This window comes from Petromyzon marinus, chromosome 18 (genome assembly GCF_048934315.1).
Source record: "Petromyzon marinus isolate PM22_M1 ecotype Great Lakes invasive population chromosome 18, UKy_Petmar_22M1.pri1.0, whole genome shotgun sequence".
In the NCBI taxonomy this organism is placed as follows: Eukaryota; Metazoa; Chordata; class Hyperoartia; order Petromyzontiformes; family Petromyzontidae; genus Petromyzon; species Petromyzon marinus.
Window position 1 is genome coordinate 11,307,825 of NC_133684.1, and position 27,903 is coordinate 11,335,727.

At 44.7% G+C, this 27,903-nt stretch overlaps 1 protein-coding gene across 1 annotated transcript in view; it reads right to left on the bottom strand.

Annotated features, from left to right (window-relative positions):
• Positions 1–251: 251 nt before the first annotated feature.
• Positions 252–27,903, bottom strand: part of LOC116943665 (LON peptidase N-terminal domain and RING finger protein 3-like) — a 95,622-nt gene continuing 67,970 nt past the window's right edge. Inside the window, exons 5-12 of the mRNA XM_032956710.2 lie at positions 26,807–27,053; positions 25,378–25,486; positions 18,532–18,646; positions 17,460–17,581; positions 15,053–15,211; positions 12,560–12,722; positions 11,623–11,772; positions 252–10,952 (exon numbers count right to left, since the gene is read on the bottom strand). Of these exons, the coding sequence (XP_032812601.2) occupies positions 10,794–10,952; positions 11,623–11,772; positions 12,560–12,722; positions 15,053–15,211; positions 17,460–17,581; positions 18,532–18,646; positions 25,378–25,486; positions 26,807–27,053 (1,224 nt within the window). The 3' untranslated portion in view covers positions 252–10,793. The remainder of the gene's footprint in view (positions 10,953–11,622; positions 11,773–12,559; positions 12,723–15,052; positions 15,212–17,459; positions 17,582–18,531; positions 18,647–25,377; positions 25,487–26,806; positions 27,054–27,903) is intronic.

A 27,903-nucleotide genomic window follows, 5' to 3' on the forward strand; every position in this document is an offset into this window, starting at 1 on the left:
TGCTCATCATCTCCTCTCTTCGCCACCGACCACGTGGCGGGTTCCCCAGCGAAGCTCGCCTCTTCTCTCCGGCACGCCGCCAGACAACGGCGAGACCGGGGGGGGGGGGGGGGGGTAGCGGAGCGAACCTCGCCGATGGACCGGAGAGAGCCGCCTCGTCCATGGCGTTGTGAGAAGGGAAATTAGCCGGACAGGAAAGGAGAGGGGCTGTGCAGTGCTACAGTTAATAAAGAAGCACCCTTGCAACAATCGGCGTGGAAGTCGTTTATTACACCTGTATGCGACATTCTTCCTTTTATCCGAGCCTTCACGAAATGTTGGCAAATACTTTCTATTATGCCAGAACAACACTTTGTTAAAACCATCCAAAACAAGACTGAGGAATAGATCAGAGTTTGTCTTTTATTTACGTGTATAAATATCCTAACATTACAACAAATGTTACTAAAACAATGTTTGGACAAGCTGGAAATCACATTCTCATAGCGACCTGTATCTAATGTACTTACATTCAAAATAAATGGGATGAACATTTATTGAAACTACATGCAAATAAATTAAAGGCTCAATGACAACATATGCTCATCTGTACACACCGCATGCTGAGCAAGCCAACATTATACAGGTATAAAGTAACGATACAAACAAAAGATAAATGTCAATATCGCAACATTTCATGAAAGTTATTCCTTAACTTATTGACGTCAACGTAGAATTTAGCTAACGATATCGTCTATGTAAACACTTGACACACCTGTAACGCCTACACAGGGCTATGTATATTCAAGCAATGACTGATATAAAACCAACCAGCTGCAAAGTAAAGAAGCGAGAGGACACTTCGAACGAGATGGAAATGTGTGTGACCCGGCATTATGAAACATGACATTGAAAACATACGTTCGTCTTGTTTTGATTCAAATACACAACTTAATGGCAATATTGGTCAGTCACCTAAGCAACGATTCCAGTGTATGTGTGGCACGTGTGGGTTGAGTGTGGGGTGGCAACTGCAGGAGAAAGCGATACCGGCAGTCTTTCCCACGGGTTGTGTAAAATAGATTCCTGAGGTTAACACTAGAGCCACCTGATATCCACAGAGAATATTCGAAGTGCATAAATTCTGTAGTCATATTTTTTTATATCCACGTGTCCAGGTGCATGTTTGTAGCTAGATTTCAAGTGGAGCAAATGTTACAAATTTTGCGTGCTTGCTGGATTTACCTGCTTTGATTTTTTTTGCTTTTATCTAGAAAAAATATATTATTTTTTAAAATATTCATTTTGCAGTGATTGTTCTCTGAGAATTTCATCTGGCTCTAGTTGCCACTAATGTCATTGGTATATGTGGCACAGTAAGGCAGCGGTTTTCAATTCAAGTCCCCGCAACCTCGTCACCTATCAGTCGAACAACAAACAACAACGCGTTGACCAATGTGACAATCTTCCTGGAGGTAGAAAGTAAAGGTCGATCCTGCACATACTGTGAACGCCATAATCGAGAAGGCAATCGTTTCAATGGGCATCAATCTGCCAGATGGGTCACAAGTAGTGAGGCTACCCACACTTTACGACAAGAAAATTACCACTCGTCAGAGAGTTGTACGGTACTCTGTTTTGAAAAGCATGGTTTTGCGATCGGGCTGCGGTGTGGAGAAAATTCTTCCCTCGAGCAAATCGCCACGCAAATAATGCGGGCATCCTCGACTTTAACCCATAAAACAGCCAGCGGCAGTACTCGCCGAAGGCTCGAGCGAAGAACTGCTCATCATGCGGCCTCTCCCCGAGAAAACCAAACTTGACTTACAAGTGGCCGCAAAAACCCCACGCGTTAAAATTAAGTTGCTTTCATATTGCTGGCTGGACGGTGTGCTCCAAATATATCGACGCCGTTATATATAGTTACGGATCGGGGAAAAAAATAGGTTGATGTGCACGGCGTATCGCTGTTGGTAGGCAAACACGACACGCTGGACTGCGTGGCAGCATCAAGGGGACTGTAGCTGAGAACCATGGTCATTGAGGGGCCATGGGGACTGGGACGCAAACATGCATGTGGCACCTGTAGGCACAAGGGGCCATCCTTGAGGTTTTAACAGGGCCCTGGCATCAATGTTCTGCCAGGACCAAGTCATATACTTACCCTTAAAACTTCTGAGGCCTGAACGGTTGGAGTTGTAAACACATTAAAAACAATAAACGCTATTCCGTTTATAATGAAAAACCAAAAAAATACTGGATATACTGTATATAAGCTTAGTTTGATTAAACTTAAGTAACCTTGCTCAAATACACCATGGCTGTATTTAAAATAATAGTGTTGGCACCTCCCAAAAGTGACTCAAGCATAAAATATTGAAAGTCCACGTTTACATGCAGAAGACGTTTTCCTTGGTAGTGGGTGCTTTGTAGTCCGACATACACAATGTTCACAAGCAAATAACACCAAGATTACCCCCAACTGAATTCAGATGTATATAAATGGGGGGAGACTGTCCACCGCTATGTGAAACTGGTTAAAAGTCAGAGGTGGAATTGGAAACCCTTGACAATTTATTTCACTCTCTTGTTAATGATGTTATAATGATGTTGTTAAATACGATATGGGGAATTTGAAACAAAAATACACAATACAATGTTGTGCCCCCTATAAGACCGAGATCACAGGGCCCGTTTAAAATTATCACGCCAGTTTGCATAATTGATTACACTACTTTCCTGTGATGAGTACAAGTGAGATGCAGAAATAACCAGCACACACTCCCTGTGCCTCTCTTTCGAACGAGTAGTTATATGTTGACGAACTGCTTCACGGTGAATGTAATCATCCTGCCGTCACCCTCTGCCCTCACACCCAGCCTCCCTTGTACACTGCCACCTGTGTGCACTGCTTTACCCCCCCACCCCCCCGTGGCTCCAAAAAAATACCAACGCGTGCGACGCATGGCGAGGGAGTGGACAGGAGGGCGGCAGTACGGGACCACTGCTAAACCAAGCGACGCAGAAAAACGCGACGAGCAGAACTCGGGAGGCCAAGCCGCAAACGTCAAGCGGCGCCGCGCACAACAAACACCAGCGCTGCATGTTGGTAAACTACAAAGGGGGCTTTACTCGTTTGAAGCTGTTGGGATTCAGAGGATCCCATGAAGCAATACCATTTTTTATCCAGACGCTACCTGATAAAAAAAATAAAGTCTGCCTGCAGACTCTTGAGTGTTTTTGGCGAGCAAAACAGGGGTCCGGCCGAGCTGTTATTGTGAATCAATGCATTGAGATTGTAGAGTTCTGCACCCGGCAGGCCGTTCCGTGGCTGGCAGCTCTGCATGCCCATTTGTCACTCGCTTGCGGTGGCAACATGGTGGGGGAGTGTACATTGCGCAAGAGGTAGCGGTCATCTCAATCCCCCTCCTCTGACTTTTATACAAACCACATGACAAAGCAACACTGGTGGTGGGCGCAGGTCATGTGCGGTCTACATGGACAGCATGGAGGCTACTTCATTTTTTGACTTGTTCATTTCACACCCACCCCATTTCTTGTCTGTTTGACTTCATTGAAAAGTGTAGGTCACGCAGGTTCAAGAAGCGTGCGATCTAAACGTCCGCGGTGATGAAACGGAGCACAGTTTTTGTCTGCCGTTCATGTATGTGGAAAAGCATTAGTTTTACTCGAAAGCTCCAGACGATCTTAAGACACCACACAGTGAGCACAACACCACCGCAAAACAAAAAGACATCCGCGGCCGTCCTGCATGTACTGCAACAAGCGACGATATGTCCTATCTGCTTAGCAGTCAGTTTAAGTGGAGGGAGGGTATTTTCTAGATTTCACACACACACACAATGTTCCACTGGTGGAGGCCATTTAAAAAAGTGATTTTGTTAAATTCAAAACCCCCTCTATATTACACAAGTGATTAAAATGGCTCATCAGTGGCCGCGTTCGGAGCATCTCGAAGCTTTCGCTCGGCTGTCTACAAACTATTCGAGCAAACGCAGGGTCGAGTACAGTACGTGTCTTTAAGCGAGCGAATAGTTGCAACTCGGTTTGCTGCCATTTCATTTTTCACGATGCAATATTAATTGTAACGGTGTGACTTGTCGTGATGTCAGTTTCCAATAACTTTGAAATTGGATTTCACGATTGTATTTTCTATTTATGTTTTGCTATACGCCCAGTGCGAATAAAGATTAGTAAAAAAAATGTTCCCAAACTGCACATTAGCCTGCCGTAACTTATCTAATCATTACGACCATACGATCTATCATGCTCATAACACACGTTATGGGTTACAAAATAATTAATTACACGAACCATGTGAATGATGAGGCCATATAACCTCCATGCTAATCAGTTATTCTGGAATAAATTTTGCAAAGGACCGATGTCATGGTCAACAGCAATTTACATCGATGTTTTATTTAAGAAATTATTGCACTTGTTCAATATTTAGTTTTGACATACACTTAATAAAAAAAAACGTGCACCGATAATTATCACTTCATCATTTTTTGTTTGCAAAATTAACGATGCAATCATCGCAGGATCTTACGTCGCACAATATCACAGTATCGGCATACTGCAGAAACCCGAGATGCAGCGCGTTCGCACGCGAGTCCCTTGCGCGGGAGACTGCAAAGCATCTCATAAAGTGCAGACCGGGAGTGGAGCCACGTTTGGGTCACTCCGAGAAGCGGCTTGTTGCTCTTCACACACAAGGTTCTCTCATGGGCGGCGATGTTCACCTTCGTGAGGAGGAGCGAGCATGCTCCAAAAAGCTACTCCTGTGTTCACGATCAACTCCCCTCGGCCTGAAACGGGTGAGTTACACCACAAAGCACAGTTAAGTGGTAGCCCAAGGTTTGTACTGAAAAGAGCAGTGACCTAATGTACATGAGGGAAATAACTCACATCAGGGAAAGCCCGAGAAGACCTGCACATGGCAACAAAGCACTTATGCTGATTTGGTTGCCAATTGCATGCATTGCTTAAAAGTTAGTGTAGTTTAAGAAAAAATGGAATGAGAACGGATTGAACCAATGACACGTGGAGTCGCCAACTAAATGTAGCACTCCTATCTTGCCTCGGCTGTGCTCGACATTTCTATGTTCCCTGTTTTGTACCTTATAGAATCTCGTTACATTATCTCAGTCCACTCGGCTCAATCTCTTGGGATTGTGAAATGTGAAGTCAATAATGGTTGTCCTCGGGAAAGATTGGCATGACATGGCCATAAGACAAATGCCGAATTTCCACCATTACCTCAAGGCTACAAACTGTTTCTTAAGCAAGCAGACATTGTTTATACTGTGTAGCCAACCTGGTAAGGCTCATTGAGCTATATCGCTCTTTTACAGAAGCGACCTGGCCACAAATGATAGCTCAACAAAGTTGCTTATCAAGTGGAAACTTATAACGCACGTTTCTCAAATTTTTACTTTACAATCTCTAAAGGAGGGTCATGTTAACCAACGGTTGCCATGCGACTCGGAATTGTTCTTTTGTCCCCCCAAACTATAACTTCCCATAAACAGAACGTCGTACAGAATTCAAGGGTTTCCTGGGAACCTTCACCCGATATTGCAATGCGACTCCAGGTCTGTTTTGTGAGTCACACATCTCACCTAAGCTTTAACAACATCAACAAAAGCTCTGCACAAAAGCCTTAGGGCATTGGTAGTAAACCAAAAAAATATTGCTACTTTCCCAAAAGTTTCTATCGGATGTGGTGCAGGGCCAGATGTTTCGAGTGTCGGGGTAAAACTCTTTTTTTATATATCACAATGCATTGAAACGTTGTCAGTAACGTGTACGGGGGAAAAAAAACTGACGTTATGAAAATCTACACGTTTAAAATAAATGCACTGTAATTGGATTGTCGTTTAAAAAACAGATTTTCTCCATCATATGAAAATAATTACCGACTTTTACAGTTCCATTAACACATTCAAATGGACTTTTTAGTTTTAACGTTTCAGTCTACTGTGGCCAAACACTGCAATAGAACAATTTGTCAATACAAATTCATATTGGTAAAACTGCCACCATTTCATTAACTGTTTATACCCTTTACAAAGCATACAACTATTCTGGATGCATTCATTTAAGTTTCCATTTCCTATATTATTATGAGTGCTCCCCTGATTTAGAGTTACTCACCATTCGAGTTTATGCAGAAATGCAGTTTCTTCCACGCGAGCCATTCAATAGCTCTCTAAAATGCGAATCTGAACGATGCACAAGATTGCGGCGCATCATTTCTTTATTTGAGCCTGGGCAGGTGACTTCCCACCCAACTTCTAAGAGCTAGGAACTGCGCCCATTAAAACCAGATGCACAAACATGTATTTTCACGTTTAGTGACACCAATAAGCCTGTAGTCCACACGGCCATTGCGGTTTCAAATTTGAGCGATATGGCCTGTAGAGTAATGCCAGTATGCAGACTACTGGGCCATATGGCCTGCAGTGCCAAACCGGCTGCCCACCTCTCTCTCCAAACCAACATTCTGCTAGTACCGCCACCACCACAACCTCGCATTATAGATGACAACCGTGTGGTTTATAGGGTGTTGGTACACGACCTCTGTGGAAATGTGTATGGCGGTGGTAAATCACCAATTTGTACTGGGTTTGGACCCATGTGTATACGATGGTAAAATATATATGGAGTGATACATTACCTATGTGTGTGTGGGTAGCATATTACCTATAAGTATGGGGTTTTTCATGGGAGATTTACATGGGGTGCGCAATGGCCTGTGCAGTTGGGGTCTGGGGTCTATGTATGCAGCTTGAACTTCTTTCCCACCGTACTTAGCCAACCGTGCTAATCAAGACAATACACAGGAGGTACATTTCCAAATGCAGTAATTTCTTGTCCTTCAGGAGGCCATTCTATTTGCCAATTTGTGAACATAAAAAAAACTCGCAATATTTTTCATGGCATTGCTGCTTCCCATTGCTGGAACTAAATAAACAAATATTTACCTCTATTTGTATGTGGAACATCTTTTGCACCATACGTAGCGGTATGCAAGTTGCGTGCTGATACCCCGTATCAAGATGGAATATAAAAATGCATTTTCACACTATCAAGGAATTATCATAACTAAACCAGAGGCAACGTTTAACTATATATTTTTTTATTGAAAGTTTTCGTGACTGCAGGGATTCATATTCTTGGTTCTTTCGGTAAAGTCACGAAGAAGGGAAACAATAAAAAAATATTTTTATTGCTTTTATTATTTTATGTTTTACTTTACAGAGAGAGAGCAACCTCCTCTGGATGTGAGCGTGCCTTTAAGTGCTGCAACCGTTGTCTTTAGCCAATGGAGTTTTTGCAGTTTTTGACAGCAACATTCAACGCTGCACAATTATTTTTAGCCGATTTTGTACAACGTTATGCATTCACCCAAAGAAAAGTAACTTAATGAGATCATTTTATTTATTGTGACTGCAATTTCTCACCGATATCACAAATGAACGTGGGTTTCCTGGATGCAATGGTAGGATTTTTAGCACAACTGTTGGCTCGTATGCTTGTTATGAAATTACTTGATTTGGTTGTGACAGTTCCCAAATCAATCAGCAATTGACAATTTTTTCCACGAAATTTAATTCGTCCCTTTGTAGCACAGTTTTGACCCTTAAAAAATAAATCTCATTCCCAACGCAATCGCTGTAGAACTCAGTTTTGTAAGACGTGTTGGAGAACTTAATTTCCCATGACCGTCACACAAGCACATGGCAAAACAAGAGTGAGTGCGACACAAGTACTCGGTGCAGCCAGGACTTATTTGCACTTGTTGGGCTGCAATGGTCATATCTGCATCATGATATAGGGCCTATCTGGCAGGCAGCGCTGTAGTTACAGCGTTCGACTCGCAACGAGAGGGTTGCGAGTTTAAATCACAGTTAGGAGTCGAGTTATCCATCTTGTGTCGATCGTATGTTTTAAGCTAACGGTGGTTGTTCTATTAATATGCTTGTTCCTGCCACATGAATGTGTAAGTTTTTGTGGCTCAAGGCTGAAAAAAAAATCAGACTTCTGCACCATTGCTCGTTTGAAAAGCAAGACGTGTTGATTTGACCTCACGAGTCCAATGTAGCCACAGCGTGCTTGGCTGTCTGGTTTACTAGCTGCCTTATTTTAAACGATAGGAACAGAGGACACGTTTGTGGTGTGAAGGGACAAGGGTTCGATCTATGGAACAACCACCCAAAGTCGGACGACTTTGGTTGGCATTACGTCTTTTACTGTCTCACCATTGATCATAGTCAGTGGAGATTACTGCAGCATTCCGTCCATAAAGTTGCATCACTATACCAATATAAATCCAGATTTGTAAAGAGCCAACACCCTAAGCCACTCTGGTATGGCAGATCAGGCATGATTTCTAAAAAGGTTCGTTACTTCATTTTTTTAATTCAGGAATCTGCTCATAACTTCCTAAAAAGGGGAAATCAGCTTTTATCCAAGGAACTAGCTTGCAAACCAAGTATATAGTCTTCTCAAACCAGATTTAAATTGTAAGGTTCCGACTAAATTTGCCCCACATTCTTAACTTTTGGCGACATTCAACGGTGGGCTGTAGTAGGGTTTCGTAAAAGGATCTGATGTGTCAATTACAGACATTCGCATACTATAGTATGCTGCCTTGTAATACCCATTTTACCCTTACATCAGTGGGCCAGGTGAGCTGTAAGTACAGGGATGCAAAGTATAGAGATTGTGAGTCCCATCTATAACACAATGAAGTAATGGCTCCTAATCACTCCACCTTATAAATCCAATTCTACACATTCATTACCACTTAGGATGTGTCCCATCAAAACAGGAGCTTAAACGCCACCATTACTCCACCGGTATGCAATGAGCCCACATTTAACACGTGAACAATTCCAACCCACCACACGCAACTGCAATAATTGCACGGGCTCGTCTTGGCACGCTGAATGTACCGCAGCTGCTTTAAGATGAAATCGCAGCAGGCGAAAATGAGAGCAACGCAAGCCTTCGGAAAAAAAATTGCTGCATAAAATGTATTTCCAACACTTATAGGGTCATCTTGAGATACTCTCTGCAGGACTGTTTATTCACAGCACATATTCTCGCAAGAGTTGAGATACATCACACATGCAGTCAACGTTCAACAAGTGTCATGTCCACAGCACTTTCTGGCTGCATTTTCTTTTGGAAAGAGTGAGGCATGGAATAGAAAAAAATATGCTTCACATTGCATACGGACAATTGTGTCACTTGAAGCCCCCCTCTGTGTTCAATGCTCGTATTTAATTGTGCCCGAGCTTACCACGAGAGGCGATACAAAGCACACCTAAACACACGTTTAAATTAGACGCATACTGGATTGTCAAAGAGACACGGATGTGTTTATGTGTGTATATCTCTTTTAGTGTGAATATGTAATGTGGAGAGCGGTAGTGTAGTGGTTAGCGTACTGTGCTAATCAACACCAGTGACGATTATCTGAACCGGTCCTGGGCCTCTCCTAGGTCGATTCAGCCTTAAATGAGTTCCAAGTGTGGTGTGTAAACATCATCACTGGGGAGACAAAAGCGGCAGGGCGTGGTGTTGGCCACCAACCCCCTCATGTTCCGTGCCGGCCTTGATAGGTGCTCGGTAACAGCACTTGCCACAATAGTCCGTTCAGGCTATACGGGGGGTCTTTGTATGTAATGTTGCCTGGTCTTCCCTTATGTTGACTCAGCCTAAGTTGACTCGTGCTATGTGTCGACATCAGTCACGGGGACACGAAAGCCAAGCGTGATGCTGGCCACGGCACCTTATTTGTAAAAAATGTATCAATCGGCCTTACCATGTGTATGTGTATGTGTGCATATTACTATTACACTCAGAAAAAAACGCACACAAAATCCACGGCTGTCACTTTGAGTAGTTTTAACGCATCTGCGTTAAAACTACTGCACGTGTGCGACAGTTCATTGCATAAATGTGTGTCACATAGACTATGTCCAGCATCTGATCTTGTACATCGAGGATGTGTTTGTGTAGCTCACTTGGGTGCAGACTCAAGTACGTGTGATTTATGATGTCTCTTGTTAGCAGAGTCCCGTGTTCTCAACGTTGCGTATTTTTGCATTCCATTTCAATTTGTTCCATTCATTAATAACAATGACCATCTAAGACAATCGGGAGATCAGTCCAATCCCTATGAGACCAATGTGTTGGCTAGCAGAGGCATATCTACTGGAGCTGTACAGCCCATGCTTTATTCTTTCATTAAACCTGAATGTTTTATCTGTAAGGATACTAACACAAAGTTACACATTTACAAACATATATACACACACACACAACTATATACAGATATATACAACGCTTGTGTACATAAATAGCACTCTATTGCCTACAAACTAGCAAATACCTGCTCTCTGCATAATCAAGAAAACTATAGAGCCACTTAAGATCAGTAGGCATCGATGGTTGGGTACGGAAAGTGACCATTAGTGAGCTTGGTGATGCCCATTGAAGGGTATGCGCGCGGCTCTCCAGAAATTCAGTATCCAGGAGGTGATCTGACTGCCCCTGCCTGGTCACCGAAAGGATTTTTTTTTTATCCCTCCCGCCAGTGTTCTGCATAAGTATAACGTAGTCATGTTACCAAACTAGACGCCGTGGCCAGCGACTACATCATGGCTATTTGCATAAGCGTGAGGAAGCACTGATGTGCCTGGCATGCAGCAATCCAACACCGGTCCCGCAGAGGCGACTGATGCCTCATCACATGTTCGTGCGCGATGCAGTCTTGCCTATTGCGCACGTGTGCGGGTCATGAGTATGAGGATGCGGCGAATCGCCACCAGCCTCTCCACGAGCCTCGTCATCGACGTGATGGACATCTGGGCTCTGATGTCCAGCGGCAGCACGGCCAGCATCCACCAGCACCAGCTGGGTCCATCGGGGCCCAGCTTCGGTCAACATAAAAGACACACGTATGCACAAAGATACCATGTTTAGCCACACATTTCTAAGAGTGGTGATTTGTCGGTAGTAGCTGTCAAGGCTTGCTACTGCGTGGGGTTTTCTCAGATGTGCTGTTAAGCTATCCTATGTGATTTTGGGCTCCCAAAGAAGTTTCCAGCATGTGCTTAAAAACTTCGGGCATCGTGTCGAACAGCACACTGGAGGGTTGTATGTCACACGATGGACTACGAACCCGGCGACCCAGGTTCGATTTATGCTCACGGTCAACACCAGCGATGATTATCTGAACAGGTTCTGGGCCTCCCCTAGGTCGACTCAGCCTCAAATTAGAACCTGGTGCGGTGTGTAAACATCACTGCTTGGGAGACAAAGGTGTGGTGTTAGCCACCCACCCTCCTTTGTGTGCCATGCTGGCCTTCACAGGTGCTCGCTAACAGCACAGCACTTGCCCCAACAGGCTGTGAAGGCTATACAGGGGGATCTTTGTCTCTTTGCCTTTGGTATGATCAGCACCACATTTGACCACCTCGCACTGTGAAAACTCCCCGTCGCAGGTTGGCACAGCATTGCAGGTCTTCTCTATGCCCGATGCGTATCTTCGAACGTCATGGTGCGTTCCTTTGTAAAGACATTGCCAGTGAGGCAGCAGGGTACCTGGGGATCGGGTTCCTTGCCCGGCATGGGACCAAAGTGCTGCAGGATCTGGTGGCGCATGTTTTCCTTGAGCATGGAGAACCAGGAGCTCGCCTGGCTGTACACAGACTCGTGCAGGCTACATAAGTCCGTGAGCGCAGCTCCATCCACCTGCAGTGAGCACAGAGAGGACAGACAAATACCCCCCGTATAGCCTTAACAGACTGTTGGAGCAAGCACTGTTGGTGAGGACCTCTGAAGGCCGGCATGGCACACGAGGGGGTGGGTGGCCAGCACCATGCCCGACCGCCTTTTTCTCCCTTAGTGACGATGTTTACACGTCACACCAGGTATTCGCACACAGAGACACATACAAACCAAAGATTCCCCGTGTAGCCTAATTCATTGACTGCTGGGGCAAGTGCTGTTAGCAAGCACTAGGCAGGCCGTAACAGTGCACAAGGGGGATGTTTTGACTGTCATTGCGCTTGGCTGTCTGTCTCGCCAGTGATAATATTTACACACTGCACCAGGTAATCATTTATGGTTGAGTAGACCTCGGAGAGTCCCCAAACCAGACACTCATATTTGCACGAGTTGACATAGTAGGAGGTCAGGCCAGGTTCAAATAATTATGTGCAAAGGGATTGGACATAGCCAGCACCTAAATATGTTGGACATGTAACGACACATCAACTTGTACATTCTATTACTTATGATACAAACATTAAATTGTCCATATAATATTTACAATTTATGCAAATTACATCCAAATTGTTCTCCAAGATTAACGAACAAAAGCGAACAAAGGTGGTGGACCATATAAATGACCCTGAACAAATAATCAATAAACATGTCAAACCGTGACCTCCAAATCGAGGCAATGCGTGGAATCGCAGTGAGGGCGAACTGCCGTTGCGCGCACCATTAACAAGCCTGCGTGATTCATGCGTTTCACCTTGGTGTCCTCCAGGTACTCGATGTCGGCTGTGCTGTAGCCATCTTTCTGCTTGCGTGCCAGCACCCTGAACCGCCGGAGCCCCTCCGTGTCCAGCACCGAGCGTCCATCCGGGAAGAACTCCACACTGCGGATCTTGAGCACACATCCGTATTCCGCAAACCTGTTCTCGCACACGCATTCACCGTACCATACACACGCAAGGTAAAGGCGCAGCCCTGCAATTAACTTCCTCGTTCCACAGCTCTAGAGAGGGATCTGTTGACAGCCCCATCCGGAGGATATTTTACCGCCTACTCTTCTGCATTTAAGCTGGACCCAAAGAGTGACCAATGTAGAAGTAAGAAAAAAAAAGGTTGCACATATAGAAGACCTGATGATGCAGGCAGTGATGAAAAGGAAACTGGCACTCATTGGACACATATGTAGGATGGGCAACAGGAAAATTAAGTGTGTTGTTCAGAATAATGTAAGGAATCAGAAAGAGAGGAAAGCCTAACAGAGAATGACTTGACGACGACATAAGAGATTGGTGCCAGAAAGATGTGACCACAGAGGAAAGTGGAAACAAATGATGAAATGTGCAGTGGACACCTACGGGTTATCTGCCCATGGATCGTGATGATGATGATGGACTCTGACTGTGGTCCGATATCTCTGAATAGGTGGGAGTACTCCACTCTTTACTGCACGATACACAACCTGCTGATCACCCATTTACACTGCTGGATGGACAGAGGTCGGTGCATGTCAGAAACTTGCACCTGCAGCTACAGGAGATGCATATCGAAGTGGTCACCTTTGGATCGTAGGTCCAATGCGCTAACCGTGATGCCAGGGTGCAATCCCTCACATGCACGAACAATACACACTGTTTATCTATATGATCTGTAAAAGTAGGGGCTTCTATTGAGTGCCTATGAAGGACGGAGAGACACATGTAAGGGGCACAATGAGGCCCAAAGAAGACCCGAACCATGTCCCTCTCGTGTATGCGAACATAAATGTAATGCGAGTTGATAACTACCATTCCACTTCACGCTACCACGTCGTGCGCACAGTATACAAATGTCATCATTTTTATCCGACATGGGCCACTTGCTTGGGTGTGGGCCACTAGCAAGTTAATACCTCCCAAGGTTGAATGGTGCTTGAAGCAATGATGAAGACGGAGCCACACACAGCCAGTCAGTCAATTATTGTTTCCATAATGCATTCAGATGATCCCCGAGCCACCTGAAAGTGTTAACCGGACTATAAAGCCATTGCAACAACAAACTAAACACACGTGCAATCTGCAATCTACAAATGGGACAGACAGCTCAACTGATTATCGGCTCTGATCCACCAGACCCCCACCCCCTTCGTAAGACTATAATGCGCAAAGCACTTCCTTGCCAGTGTCTGCCAATTAGGGGCTCTATAAACACACAGAAGCCAGGGAATGCTTCATTATACACGTCCTTGTTGCCGAGAGGTCAGACTAAAGAAATAAACACAAAGATGCAGCCGGCCCTTTAGCAACACGATAAAACTGCAATGTGTCACACACGCACCGAGAGGATAAAGACCCCCCATTTAGCCATGTAAGCTGTTTAAACAGCGAGCGCTTACGAAGGCCAGCACAGGCACAAGAGGGAACGGGATGGCCACAGCACCATGGCCTGCAGTTTGCGTCTCTCCAGTGCGAACGCTCATACACTGCATGCAGTACTCATTTAAGGCTGAGTTGACCTAGGAAGTCATAGGACTATGTTCAGATACTGCATTCCACTAATGTGCATGTACAGATGTATATATGTTGAACTTCTTTCGCACTGTACATAGTCAACCGTGCTAATCGTAGGTGCAGGTGCTATTCAGAGGTGCAGAATATCGAAACCTATAAACATATACCACTCTCCACACATAAGCTGTACACACTCAAAAACATACTTGAGAAAATAGTAGGATACCTATTTAATCTTCAATAGACCGACTTTTGTCGGTCCTGTGAATCGGTGTATTTTAAAGCTTAAAGGCCTTTCACATGGAAATACATATATGTATATATGTATAAATATAACTGTGCCAAAATTATCAAAACCCAACCAGGTGGTAGAATGTTTACACTATTTGAATCTTAACTCTACATTTGCAAGTTCAAATAAGACAACATGGAAGATGTCGATAATTTTTTGTGTGTGTGCATGTGCAATCGTTGGTGACCAAGCAGTGACCATCAACTGACTGCGCTCGACAACTCAGTTGATGTGAGCATCTGGAACACCCGGGGTGCCAACTTGCGCGCACAATTTAGCAGTGCCATCTCAATACCCGCCCCTGAGCCAGAGCCACCTCTGCTTCCCCCATTTCTCCCCTGCGCATTGTCGACAGAGCACATGTCGATGTGAGTGTCTGGAACCCGGGGTCCCAACCCGCGCACGTGATTTAGCGGTACCATCTCAATGTCCGCCCCCGAGCCAGGGGCCACCTCTCCTTCCTCCATCTCACCCCTGCACGTTGTCGGCAGGGCACATGCCGAACTGCTGCGTGCCGGCCTCCACCACCCGCCGCACCATGAGGCGGTAGCGCGGCTCAAAGATGTGCAGGGGGCACGGCACGGTGGGGAATGCCATGGTGCACACGAAGATTGGCACGTCCTTGTTGAGGCTGCAACCCACAAAGGGTGGGGAGGACACGCACGCACGCGGTTACACACGAGCACACGGCGCAAGATGTGCGGGCCACCTGTGTCTACGCGATGCTTTCTGCAATTTCAATCATTCAATCATTATTGTACGTGCCAATATCGCCCGCAATAAAAAGTGGGCATCCCGGTGCACATTACAGTGGATCGGGAACTGTACAGGGGCATAATTGGACTTAAACTATGATTGGTCTAAAATAATCTGCTGGAGCAAGACTTACGCCATAAGAGGGAATGTATCATTTAACGTTTATTTGTATTTGCAATTTTTTAGACTTCTCGGGTGAAACTGTATTTTTTTTCTCCGATTTCTATATGCTTCATTGCTGTACTTTTTGTTTCGTCTTGCGTTTGTCATTTCGGTAACTCGGGTCCCTCTTGCAAACGAGACTCATCCTGGTCTCCCGAGTTCCCACCTGGCTAATCAAATAAACTTGACTCTTCTTGTGCAACGACCATGACTACTGTTCCCGTAAACTATGCGCGATGATTCCTCCACCCACACCGAGGACTTGGCCTTGCAGCCTGACTGGAGGCCACGACACTTCTCCCGCTTGTTTCCTTACAATACGCCACTTTGGAATTTCCACCAAAATTTAATCTTCCCAACTTCGTATATCGTCTTGCTTAATTCAAGAAAGGTAAGATCGAACATCTGTTACAATTTCAATTGTGCCATTTGTTGCTGGATGCCCTGATGTTCTGGACCTTTGGGGCTGTGCAAAGCAACAATGATATATTTTTTTTTTAAACCCAGCAAGATGTTTGCAAAAGACAGGCAAATTGTCATTTATTTATCCAGTAAGTTTCTTTGGGCTCATTCAACGTTACACAATTTTTTTTTATTGAGAACAGCTTTTTGTTTAGTTTGTTGTCCTTCCGTCGCACCTTCGATTAAAAAAAATTGGCTACGTATGATGCGAAAGAATCTCAACATACATACATCAATGTTATTCACAATCATAAACATCATGCCAAGGAGGTTTTATGTTTTTTTAAATACCAAAACATGACGTAGGCCTATCGGGTATTCATTTCGTGTCAAATAGTTACCACTAATAACTGTAGGTGCCCTTTTTTTAATTGGAAAATGTGATTCCAAATCCATAGGCACTGTATTTGCCACATGAGTGCTATCCTACTCGGCTGCCTCGTCTTTTTTAACTTGTGCAAAAGCAAACTATCGTTCCCTGGTCCATGACAGCGCATTTCTTATCCTATGCACGTTGTAGTTCGAGTGTGTCAATGCTGTTGTGTGTATTGTACAGACAGCCGCAGGGGCAGGCTTTTCACTCTTAACGTAAAAATGAGCCAAATGAAAGTCACTGCTGGCACGAGGGCGTTGTGAACCGCCAGAGCCAGCTGTGTGCCAATGCTGCTCCTCCTGCTGCTGCCGCTCCTCCTGCTCTTGCTGCTCCTGCTGCTGCTTCAGCTCCTGCTGCTGTTTCAGTTTTCAGTTTATTTATTTTGGTATAGCCCTGTGAGCCATTCGGCTTTTGAATCGGGTGCAACCACAACAAACAAAAAACCAAAAACACGAACAAGAAAAACATCTTAAAGTGACTATGTGACTGTGCAAACAGAAAATCCATGAAAAAACAGCAAAATATTCCTGAAAAAAGCACCGTACACCAACGCTGTGTGCAAAAAATCCCAGTGGGATGCAAGTCAAACAACAACAACCACAAGAAAACTTATATTAAGGCCATCAGTCTAACTCCGTACAACAAAACAAACATGTCCAAACCAAAAAACTTTTCGAAATCACCAAAAAATAAAGCCATAATTGCAACGTAACAGTGATCACAGGGACTGTGACCAAATTTTTACAATAAACTACATAAATAACGTGTAACACCAAATCCTAGAGCCATAGCTGGCTGCATGAGTTACTCCACAATAGCAGAAGCATCAGTCGGAGTATCACATTTTTCAATGCACCTTTAAGATCAGCACGCTAAATCAAAATACAGATAATACTTTGCAGCGTCATCTGGAGCGAAACATTTTATTTTATTTTACGCCAATGAATAGCAGTGGCAGCTAGGGGTGTACAACTCCTCTAGAGCTGTTTTGAGAGAAGATCTCATTGGTAGCGATTCAAGTTGCAGTTTATTGGCAGTAGCATTCCAGACCCTGGGGGCATCAATAGCAGGAGCTTCAGCTCCTGCTATTGATCAGCGATTGCGCGTGTGGGGTTTTGGGTCTTACTTGGCGAGCTCAGCGAGCTCCTGCTCGTGTGTGCTCTTGCGCTCGGCCAGTTCGTTAGGGAGGCAGGTAGAGATGATGTCCTCCAGCAGCACAGTCTGGGGGAATGTCCGCTGTGCCAGGTACTGCGGCGTACACGCACCATGCCCGCCACCCATGCTCTTGTTTAGTCTCAAAGCAATTTTTTTGTTCAACTGTGCAACAGGGTCACGCTGGAGCTGTGTCTGGCCTGCACAACGTGGCTCAAGCGGTGCCAGGTGGGTTTTTCCACTGCAGAACCTGAGCCACATTTGACGACAACACATGCAATGAACGAGTCGAGGCGCGCCTACGACGAAAATTATTAACCTCGCCCCTGGACCTGCTTCGGCCCGAGCCAGACTCAGATGTCTTGCGAGGCCAGTTTCACGCTTTGGCTCTGCCTCGCCTCGGCAAAATAGCCAGTGGAAAACCACCTGTACCTTGAGGGCACCTCGCTGGTGTGGCTTTGATGTGCCAGTGGAAGAGGGCTGTTACAGCCCGCAAGGTGGAGAATGCTGAGAGAGAGCACTTTTTTTTAAGGCTGCCGTGGTGCATGAAGCCGTCTTGTGACCAGCACCACACCTGGCCGCATCCGTCTCCCTCGGGTTGATGTTACACGCTGCACCAGGTCACTTGTTTAAGGCTGAGTTGACCTACACGATGTCACTATTTTGTGTATGACTGCAAATTTAACCCAGGTCACTGAGTCAGTAGACGACAGTTCATTATCCCCCTGGGGTAGATAAAATGAGTATCACTCTATGGAAAGGCAACAGTGGTAATTCTACCCAAAACTATTTCCTGCAATGGTAATGTGGAAATGACACTCCTGGTTTAAGTCATTGACTTTTCACGAAACGGGTACCAATTTTCTTGACCCCAGAGTCGTGATGAGTCGAGCTGACCACCTGCCCCCCCCCCCTACCTGGGGTAATAATTTGGAAATCTGTTAAAAAGAGCTTTATAGCTCATCGAATTCCTCCATTATAAATATTCTGATTTTAATTCAGTGCCTTCTGATTTCCCGACTGCGAGTCGGGCGCAGTCGCCTCACCTCAGCCAGCGTCTGCTTGCAGAGCGGGCACTTGGGGGTGTGGTCAAGGCAACGTTCCAGGCATTTCCGGCAGAAGCTGTGCCCACACGGGGTCGTCACCGGCTCGTAGAAGAGGCTGCAGCGGGAAGAGGAGGTGGGGGTGGGGAGGTAGGGGGGGGTCCGACACATAGACGAGCAAACTCAAAGGACGGTCATTTATGACGCACCATGATCCACTCCAAGGCACTACTCGCTGGTGGAATCTTCTCCCATGTTTAATAGATGGGGATTTAATATTTCAAAATAGCCTTTTTCTACAACCAACTTACCCAGAATACCTTCCTCGGTATGCACAACTTTGTTAACCATGGATTCTTTCCACTTTCATAAACAGATATAATTAAAACTATATACATTTGGTACATAATAGACTATTCAATCAGCCAACCATTAATCCTGGGTGAATAAAATTACTAGCACTTTGTGATAATTCAGGAAAAGTGATCATTCTATGGGAAAATGGAATTCCACTACCGGCTCAAGATCTGCGAACAGTAATGGGTGTTGCTCCATTTCTTGAGAATGCGGAGGAGAGATGCTTCACCGGCTTTTGTTTAACTATTAAAATAAAACTCTAGCAAAAAAAATAAGGGCAAGTCACAATTGTTATGCATTGATGTGGGTTTTGAGGAGTGATGCTTTCATGGTAAGCCATTTAGCGGTGTTATCTAAGCGGTCCGAATGCTCAGAGACCTAGAAAATAATTGCGTAATGCGGACACAGGTTGTGGGCACAGCACCGTGTGGCGTTCAGATGAGACCGATCACCGTGATTAGACAACCGCACAACCTTTGGATCAGCTGTGCATAATTCGATTCTGGAGGATTAATTCAGCTTGTCTTTGAACAATGTACAACATCGCCAAGTGACCTAGATAAGACAGCATCAAGAATAATGTTCACATTTAATTTTCAATGCAGTTCACATTAAATCAAAAGCATTGGGTGGTGCTCATCATCCATCGGCAGGCTTCAGCCAGTGGTGGAAACTCCACATTCTTACAGTAGGGCCCAGTCTCTGCATAGGACAACCACGGTTGGTGTCCTACAAAGTAGTCCTCATTTTACCGAAAGTTGAGTTCGATTTAAACTCTCATCCTTCCATTTTTGAGTCAAGCACTCATCAATTCCTCCACCCATGCACCACGGTGGCGAGATGTTACCTTGTCTGGTATACAGGAGGCCGTGGGTTCGATCCCAACCGTGATGCCTGTATATTTGGAGTTTGCGTGTTCTCCCCGTGGTCGTGTGGATTTTTAGTCGAGTTCTCCGGTTTTCCCTCGACATTTAAAAACACGCGTTTAGAGTATTTGGCTGTTATAAATTTCCACATGATAAACCACTTCGTTGAGCTATCATGTGTGGCCAGATTGCCTCTTAAAAAGAGCTACATAGCTCAGTGGGCCTTACCTGATAAAATAAAATGAAAATAAAAAGTGTTTAGCTTATAGTTTAAAGACTCTACCAGACTGACTGTTTCATCGCACCCACACTGCGTTCAACCACCAGATCACAACACTTCTCTTTCCGCGTCTTCCCTGGGCTCAGTGCAAGACAATAATTCAACGGCACCAGCAGGAGGACACCTGGTACTTCATGCCATGTCCAGCATGTGACCCCAAGTGTGTCCGTGGCCATGAGCCCCAGACACATCGCATTAACCTGCCCACTGAGATCTGGTGTGAGGGGTACTTCGTTTCTACACTTAGCATCTCGGCAAGCAATTGAGGGGATCGCCATCCTAGACATCCCATTCTAAACTTTTCCCGTCATACGCAAAAAGACGATGCCACGCTAAGGAGAAATTCTATGGAGAGCTCCCACAAAGAACATTAACTAACTGCAGTGACACATAGCCTGGTTTTCCAGGCTTGAAGGCCGTTCTTTTAAGACACGCGAAACCCAAAACCACGGGGAGTGAAAGCCAGGATGGCTCTTGCCGATGAAGCACCTGCATAAAATACTGCCCAAGACTGCAAGCTGCAAGGCACCATCAGGACCGGAACACCAGCCTCCCATGGCTGGTGCTGACAGAGAATTTGGGGAAAAAAATGCAAAAATGAGGATAATCTCCTGGCTTTTTCTCGATGAGCCACGAGGAACTTTGTAAGAAATAAGCCCTTTTTTTTCATTGTACCAGGAGTAAAAGAAAGGCTATGGAAAATGCATCCCATAAAATTTCACGTTCACTCGCGGTGAATGTGTGCACGTGTGTGTAGCCCTTTTGTAAATCCACTACTGGACAATGGCCTCCCCAAGCCATGCGGGCCATGGGGATTCTTTTTACCATACTTCACCATGCTGGTAAGTGTTGGTTGTAGGTACTACTGAAGCAAGTATACCACAACAATGGATTTTGCTGCACAAACACAGCCAGCAGCTTCCAGTCTAAAAAACTGCTCAGGTTAAGATGTGATCAGGTTGGGCATATTCTGGGTGCTTTGGTGATAGGATTAACTAACTATTTTAGAGATTAACATTTTTTATTTTACAATGTAAGGCCCACTGAGCTATATAGCTCTTTTTCAGAAGAGACTTGGGCAAAAATTATAGCTCAATGAAATGGCTTATCATATGGAAATTTACAGCAGCCAATTAATGTGTATATATAAATAGGTTACATGACTTAAGGAGATGACATGTCTGTGGATTTGAATAAAACGAGAGGGTGAATAATATAATTTTGAGCACGAGGAACAGAGCTGGCAAATCATGCAAGATGCTTTTACATCATGACAACTGTTGACACTTTAGTTAAAACTCCTGATTCACAGTCATAAGGTTGAGCGTTAATATCCTGGGTAGGAGTCAATCAACCGCGGTTGTCCTCTCGAGTGAAAGACCCCTGCCATAGAAATATGGAATTTAAGCCAGTGACTCACGGCCATCGACAGAGATGAATGCCACGCCACACTTTTCAGAGGAGAGGAAACATTTTGACTTTGTGTCCGGAAGCTCCCACGTTCATTCTCATATGTCCTGCGTACGTATATCTCACGGGGTAGAGTGGCAACCTCAACTGGGATTGAACTTGCAGCCTAACAATGGTGAGCAGACTGCTCTCATCACAGCTGGATAGAGGATACACAGGAAGGCAGTAAAAAAAAGGTAGTTTAAAATGAACAAGTTCAGACTGTCACTGCATCTGGCACAACTCTGGTGCCCTCGTTTTAATTCATCAAAGGAGTGTTGCACGAAATGAATTGCGCAAGAAGCCCATTTGTCTTGTATTTCCTGGCGCTACAGCTGCATAGCGGCAGTGCGGAGAGGGATTAGTGGAAGTGAACACAATATCTCCATGAGAGGCAGTCTTAATTAGCTTCTTCTCATGCTGTCGAAGTAAATTGGTCAAATTTATGAATTACAGAATTACCATATGACAAAAATCAGCTACATATTTCTGAGATATAAATGAGAATTAGTTAAAAGGAAAAAACCCACATCAGTCAAAGAATCAAGATGAATTTTCTCCTGGCTAAAACATTGATTGGTGCTCATGGTCATTGGTGAACCTGAGCCAGTGAATAAAATTTCCCATCCCTATGGCAAATAATGTAGCACAGCCCCCGCTGACTTTTTACATAATGGGATTCATTCTATCAGCACAAAAGCGGGTAAGAGCCGAGTCAACCCCCAACTGAAATCTCTCAATCTTCCAATTCTGGGTCAAGAGATCTGCCACAGCATTACCCAGTGGCCATTTCATTCTCTTGCGAGGACCTCTATGCATTACGGTGAAAATAAATTACATTCCAGGATTAATGGGTATGACGGTGCCTACAGCAGAACCTTACACTGAACCATTCAGCTCAAAGCCAACTCTATATATGTGCCAGCCATGGTGACTCATATCTGTGATGGTCGGTCTCTCCTGCATTCGAGTATATTTGGAGGCAGGGCTGTCAGGATCGTGGATCTATTGGCTGCTACATTTCCATGCATTTCCATGTGATAAGCCACCTTGTTGAGCTATCATTTGTGGCCAGGCTGCTTATGAAAAATAACGAAGAGATAGTTTAGTTTATAAATTGCTTAATTTTAAATTATGTTTTAGTGATTTACATAGTTTTGTTATACTTTGCACTTGTATCGTTTTTTCATTGTTTGTTGTTGAAACTTTGTGACCTGCCACCAGACATCTGTGAAAAAAGAGCTTCATAGCTCATCGGATTTCTCCAGGATATTCTGATTCTATTTCATGAGTGAGACTCCCACTGGTTGCACAACACTCTGGTTCAGAGTTATCGGCTCACCATTGCAATTTTGATTTGAAGCTTTCGTGACTGCAAGGATTCATCTTCTTTGGTTCTTTCGGAAAAGTCACGTAGAATGAGAATAAAGTAATAAAATAACTCAATAAAATTCTCACGACGTTTCGGCCACAACGCAAGCGGCCATCTTCAGCTCTGTCGTCCCGACAGTTCTGTATCTTTCACCTGAAGACGGCCGCTTGCGTTGTGGCCGAAACGTCGTGAGAATTTTATTGTGTTATTTTATTATTTTATTCTCATTCTACGTGACTTTACCGAAAGAACCAAAGAAGATCACCATTGCAATGTTGCCATATATTTAAATTCGGTCAATTTCATAACAATTACTATTTAGTACATTTGGTATTCACGCCATTCGTATAGCTCAGGGCTATCACAAAGGTGCTGCTGTGTTTCATAGACATCATCTGCAGTCGTTCAGCAATTTATCCGAGAATACATTCCAGATCAATAAACCGAGTACTGCTTTGTGGAACATTAACGGTCGCTTTTCTATGGAGAGACTGGTTCCACAGGTAGAAATTCCACATGAAAATGTAGAATTCCACGTGAGAATGTGGGATTTCTACGAGACAATTTGGAATTTCTGTCATCCAGAGATATTTTCAGCTGGGAGACCTTTTCACGTTTTCTGATAGAAATGGTCAGATTCCGTGACCTGAATGAAATATTTTGCTATCTTTCTCTTTCCCATTTCAGGCTAGACACCTAGAACTGACTTACACATGCATACACGTAGCTTAATTTACCTTTAATTAATTTACAAATTGCTGAGTGATAAATGAACCCAAGAACTCAACTGAAAGGCTGTATTGGCTTGTGCTAATGAAGCAGCAATAAATTAAAGTAGACATACCTCACCGAAAAAGAGAGCAGTATGAATCAAATAATAATTAGAGTCCAGATAAATTTGTTTCCTCAAATACAAATGTTTTTTTTCATAATAAACAATACACCAGCACATTTAACACCGTGATTTACACACTCTACGCATGAGAGTACGGATGCCCAACACTAAGAAACACAAGTATTTGATCTCAATGGGCTTTTCCTGCAATTTAAACATTGGCACGGAAGTAACGTTGCACTACGCACACCATGGATTGTATTAGCCACCAAAAGGAACCGTTGCAAACAATAACAAACCTCATCCAGGAGAAATAAAATGAATGGAAATATCATGAGCCTCTTTCAATTAATCCCCAATTTCCTACAAACTGAACCTTGTTGAGATTATTAAATCAGTTAACAAGGATAAGTCAAAGAGGACAACATGGCGAGCAGCACGTTAAGTGTGGTCGTAATCCAGCAAATCGACCCTGTGCTTAAACAGTCCACTCGGAATCCATTAAGAAATACGTTAGTCAACAGACTGATGATTCACACATCTGTTCGTTTCGTGTATCCGTCCTTGCTGTCACATTCATGTCTTGGCAGAAAACAAATCCATTAAGTTTTTTTGTTGTAAAAAAAAAATCCGTACGAAAGTTTGACAACTTTACCATTTTGAGCTCAACACAGCTGGAAGCTGTCTTTCCAAAAGACGAACGAATGAATTAGGCCCTCAGTCGTTGCTTTCCCAAGAGAACTTTCACTCGGAAGTCCCGTACACGCGCAGACCCTTGTGTCACCTTTGTAACAGGTTCCCATTCACCTCTTGCCAGAGGACTCAGGCTCTGTTCTAGCGCAAGGATGTTTATAATGTAGCTCGATGACTCCAAGTTAATTCTGCTCTCTTGCACGAGCCAGGCTGGGAGTCCCTATGCTTTAAATGATGCAAGGACAATGCTCAACGGTCCAACTAATGTTACAAAGCACGAGCTGGACAAAGCGTAACATAAAAACTGTGTAGTGGGCTGATGTTTATTGTACGTGTGGACTGTATGTGTATTTAACTTCTTTCGCACCGTACGGAGCCAAACGTGCTCATTTTGGGGGGGGGGGGGGGTGCGGACTAAAGATCTCGTCCAACTGTGTACGCATCGTAGAGCGCAATTTTGTCAATGCAAAATGCCATTTAGTTGAAGAAACGTTTGTAAAAGAGTGGCAGCCACAGGGGGGAATACTCCTGAGAGGAAGACCACAGCGGAGATGCAGTGATCAAATCAGCCCATGTGCAGGAGGAGTTGGAGACAAGATTGTGGCACAGAAAAACTATAAGCGGTGGTAATGACTTGGGGAGGCATTTATCCAGCAGTGGATAGGTGACGACGATGATGAGGATGCACATTTTGGGCCCATTGTGTCCACAACAATTGCACATGGGTTAATCTGGCTCCGAGAGTTTGGCTGCTTCAGGTGAATGCCACTTTGTTGAGCTATCATTTGTGGCCAGGTCGATTTTGAAAAAGAAGCTAATAAGCTCAAAGGGGTTATTCTGGAAAGATACGAATTTTTTTGTAGTTTTATTTGTATATATTTTTTAAGCGATATGTTTACCTTTCCTCTACTTTACACTCCTGTCGCGTTTTCGTATTGTTTGTTGTCGTAACTGACCCAACCCTACTGGACATCTGTGAAAAGAGCGATGGGCTCACCGCATGCAGAGGGAGCACTCCAGGTCAGAGGCATCGATGAGGTTGGCTTGCACCATCCACCTCCTGCCCGTGCTGGCCCCCTGCTGCAGGTCGGCTCCCGGTTCACCGCCTATGACGCAGAGACGGTCCGTCAGAAGGGTGCACACACCCCTTCCCCTCTGCACACAGGCGCAGAGCCACGTGGCAGGCGAGAAGACGGCAGCACGGCACACGCCCCACCTATCCCCCTTTGTCTCGCCATCTGGAAATGTGTCCCGAGCTCCACCGCAAAAAGCCAATGTCACGGATTGGCGCGTGTCCAATTTTGAACTACAAGAGATGCCACTGTCTCCGCCATTGTCGGTGGGGCAAATCACCCATGTGAAAGTGCGTTTTGGATGTTTAAGATGTGATTCTGGCCCTCCATGTCAGTTCCCCTGCACATTCATTATGGTCCGAGCCCAGTCACTTCTCGTAGCATATTACGTTCTACCTTTTATTTGTGCTAGTTACGACGATTGCCGTTTATACAATCATTTATTTAAAAAAAAACATCTATTTCATAAGCTAACTAGGATAGCTATGTATCACAGACTTATTACACACCTTTAAAGGGTCACCACTTCCCTGGGGTACCACAAAAGCCTCATTGTGATTAACTCTACGAATGCGCACCAGTCTCTACTGGCAAATATAGAGCAGTTATTCATGAAAGGCATTAGTTCTTGAAAAAACTGACAACACATGCAAGCGACACAGTGAATGTGTTTGGACAATGGAAGAGCACTTATTGGGATCGATTATTGTGCTTCTACTCGCTCAGAGCTGTGCTTGCTCCTTGATTTTCAGAGTGATGTTAATGTCAAGGACTGGACCAGTCCCCCGATTTATTTATCTTACATATGACATTGTGGGTCTTCCAACAAGTACACGGCGACAGACAGGTGCACAAACACGCCCCGCTCTTCTTCTTCTTTGGTTCTTTTGGTAAAGTCACATAGAATGAGAATAAAATAATAATAAAATAATAAAGAGCTCCGCTCTTGTTTGGCCACATTCACTCAGCAAAGCATTATTCAAGTGCAAACTCCAAAGCAAGGTCATCCCATTCTTCATTTGCACTGCCTCATAACAGAAATATTTTTTATAGACTAAGGCTTTGCACAATGGCTGAGAACAAAGGCCATGGACGAATCTCAACCCCATATATTGATGGTGATAAGACAGTTACAGGTGTTAAAGGAGATGAAAATTATGGAGGTTATTGCGGTGGTTCTTGTGATTGCATTTATTTTTGGTGGTAATGATAATGTTGACCAGATTATAACGATGGCGACAACGTTGCATGCGATGATGAGGATTCTAAGACGAGGATAACCATGAAAGTAGCGCGACTTAAGCAGACGATAACAACGACGATGATGGCGGCGAGAGCAGCAAGGCCGCTCACCTTCCGTCTTGAGCCGTTTGGTGATCTCGTCTTTCACATCGCCAAGTTTCCGTTTGAACGGGACACGGGCGGTCGACTCGGTCACCCTCTCCCGCTCTGCCGGCGCCGCTTTGACGTGCGCTGTGTTGACCGCTGCCACAGGGGCCTGGGCTGGGCCCTCACTGCACAGGGACCCTGCTCGGGCGCTGCACCCTGCTCCCTCCTCCTGCCCAGTCCAACTCTCCCCATCTTGCTCAGAACAGAGATTCTTTGGAGGGAGACACAAACCAAAAAAAACTATTTTATTTTGTACGTTCATAGCTGGCATGTGCATCCGACGACAGGAGCCTGGGAGCTTACTCAACAAACCACTGTGACTTTCTGACACGTTGCTATCGTGACCTCTGGTGATGTCCCAGCCAAGCTAGAGTCCTTGAAATTCCACCGCAAAGTAGAGATGTGCGGCTTCAGCTACAGTGAGGGAAAAAAGTATTTGATCCCCTGCCGATTTTGTACGTTTGCCCACTGACAAATAAATTATCAGTCTATAATTTTAATGGTAGGTTTATTTGAACAGTGAGAGACAGAATAACAACAAAAAAATCAAGAAAAACGCATGTCAAAAATGTTATGAATTGATTTGCATTTTAATGAGGGAAATAAGTATGGTGGCAAAACCCTTGTTGGCAATCACAGAGGTCAGACGTTTCTTGTAGTTGGCCACCAGGTTTCCACCCATCTCAGGAGGGATTTTGTCCCACTCTTCTTTACAGATCTTCTCCAAGTCATTAAGGTTGAGGCTGACGTTTGGCAACTTGAACCTTCAGCTCCCTCCACAGATTTTCTATGGGATTAAGGTCTGGAGACTGGCTAGGCCACTCCAGGACCCTAATGTGCTTCTTTTTGAGCCACCCCTTTTGTTGCCTTGGCCGTGTGTTTTGGGTCATTGTCATGCTGGAATACCCATCCACGACCCATTTTCAATGCCCTGGCTGAGGGAAGGAGGTTCTCACCCAAGATTTGACAGTACATGGCCCCGTCCATCGTCCCTTGATGCGGTGAAGTTATCCTGTTCCCTGAGCAGAAAAATACCCCCAAAGCATAATGTTTCCACCTCC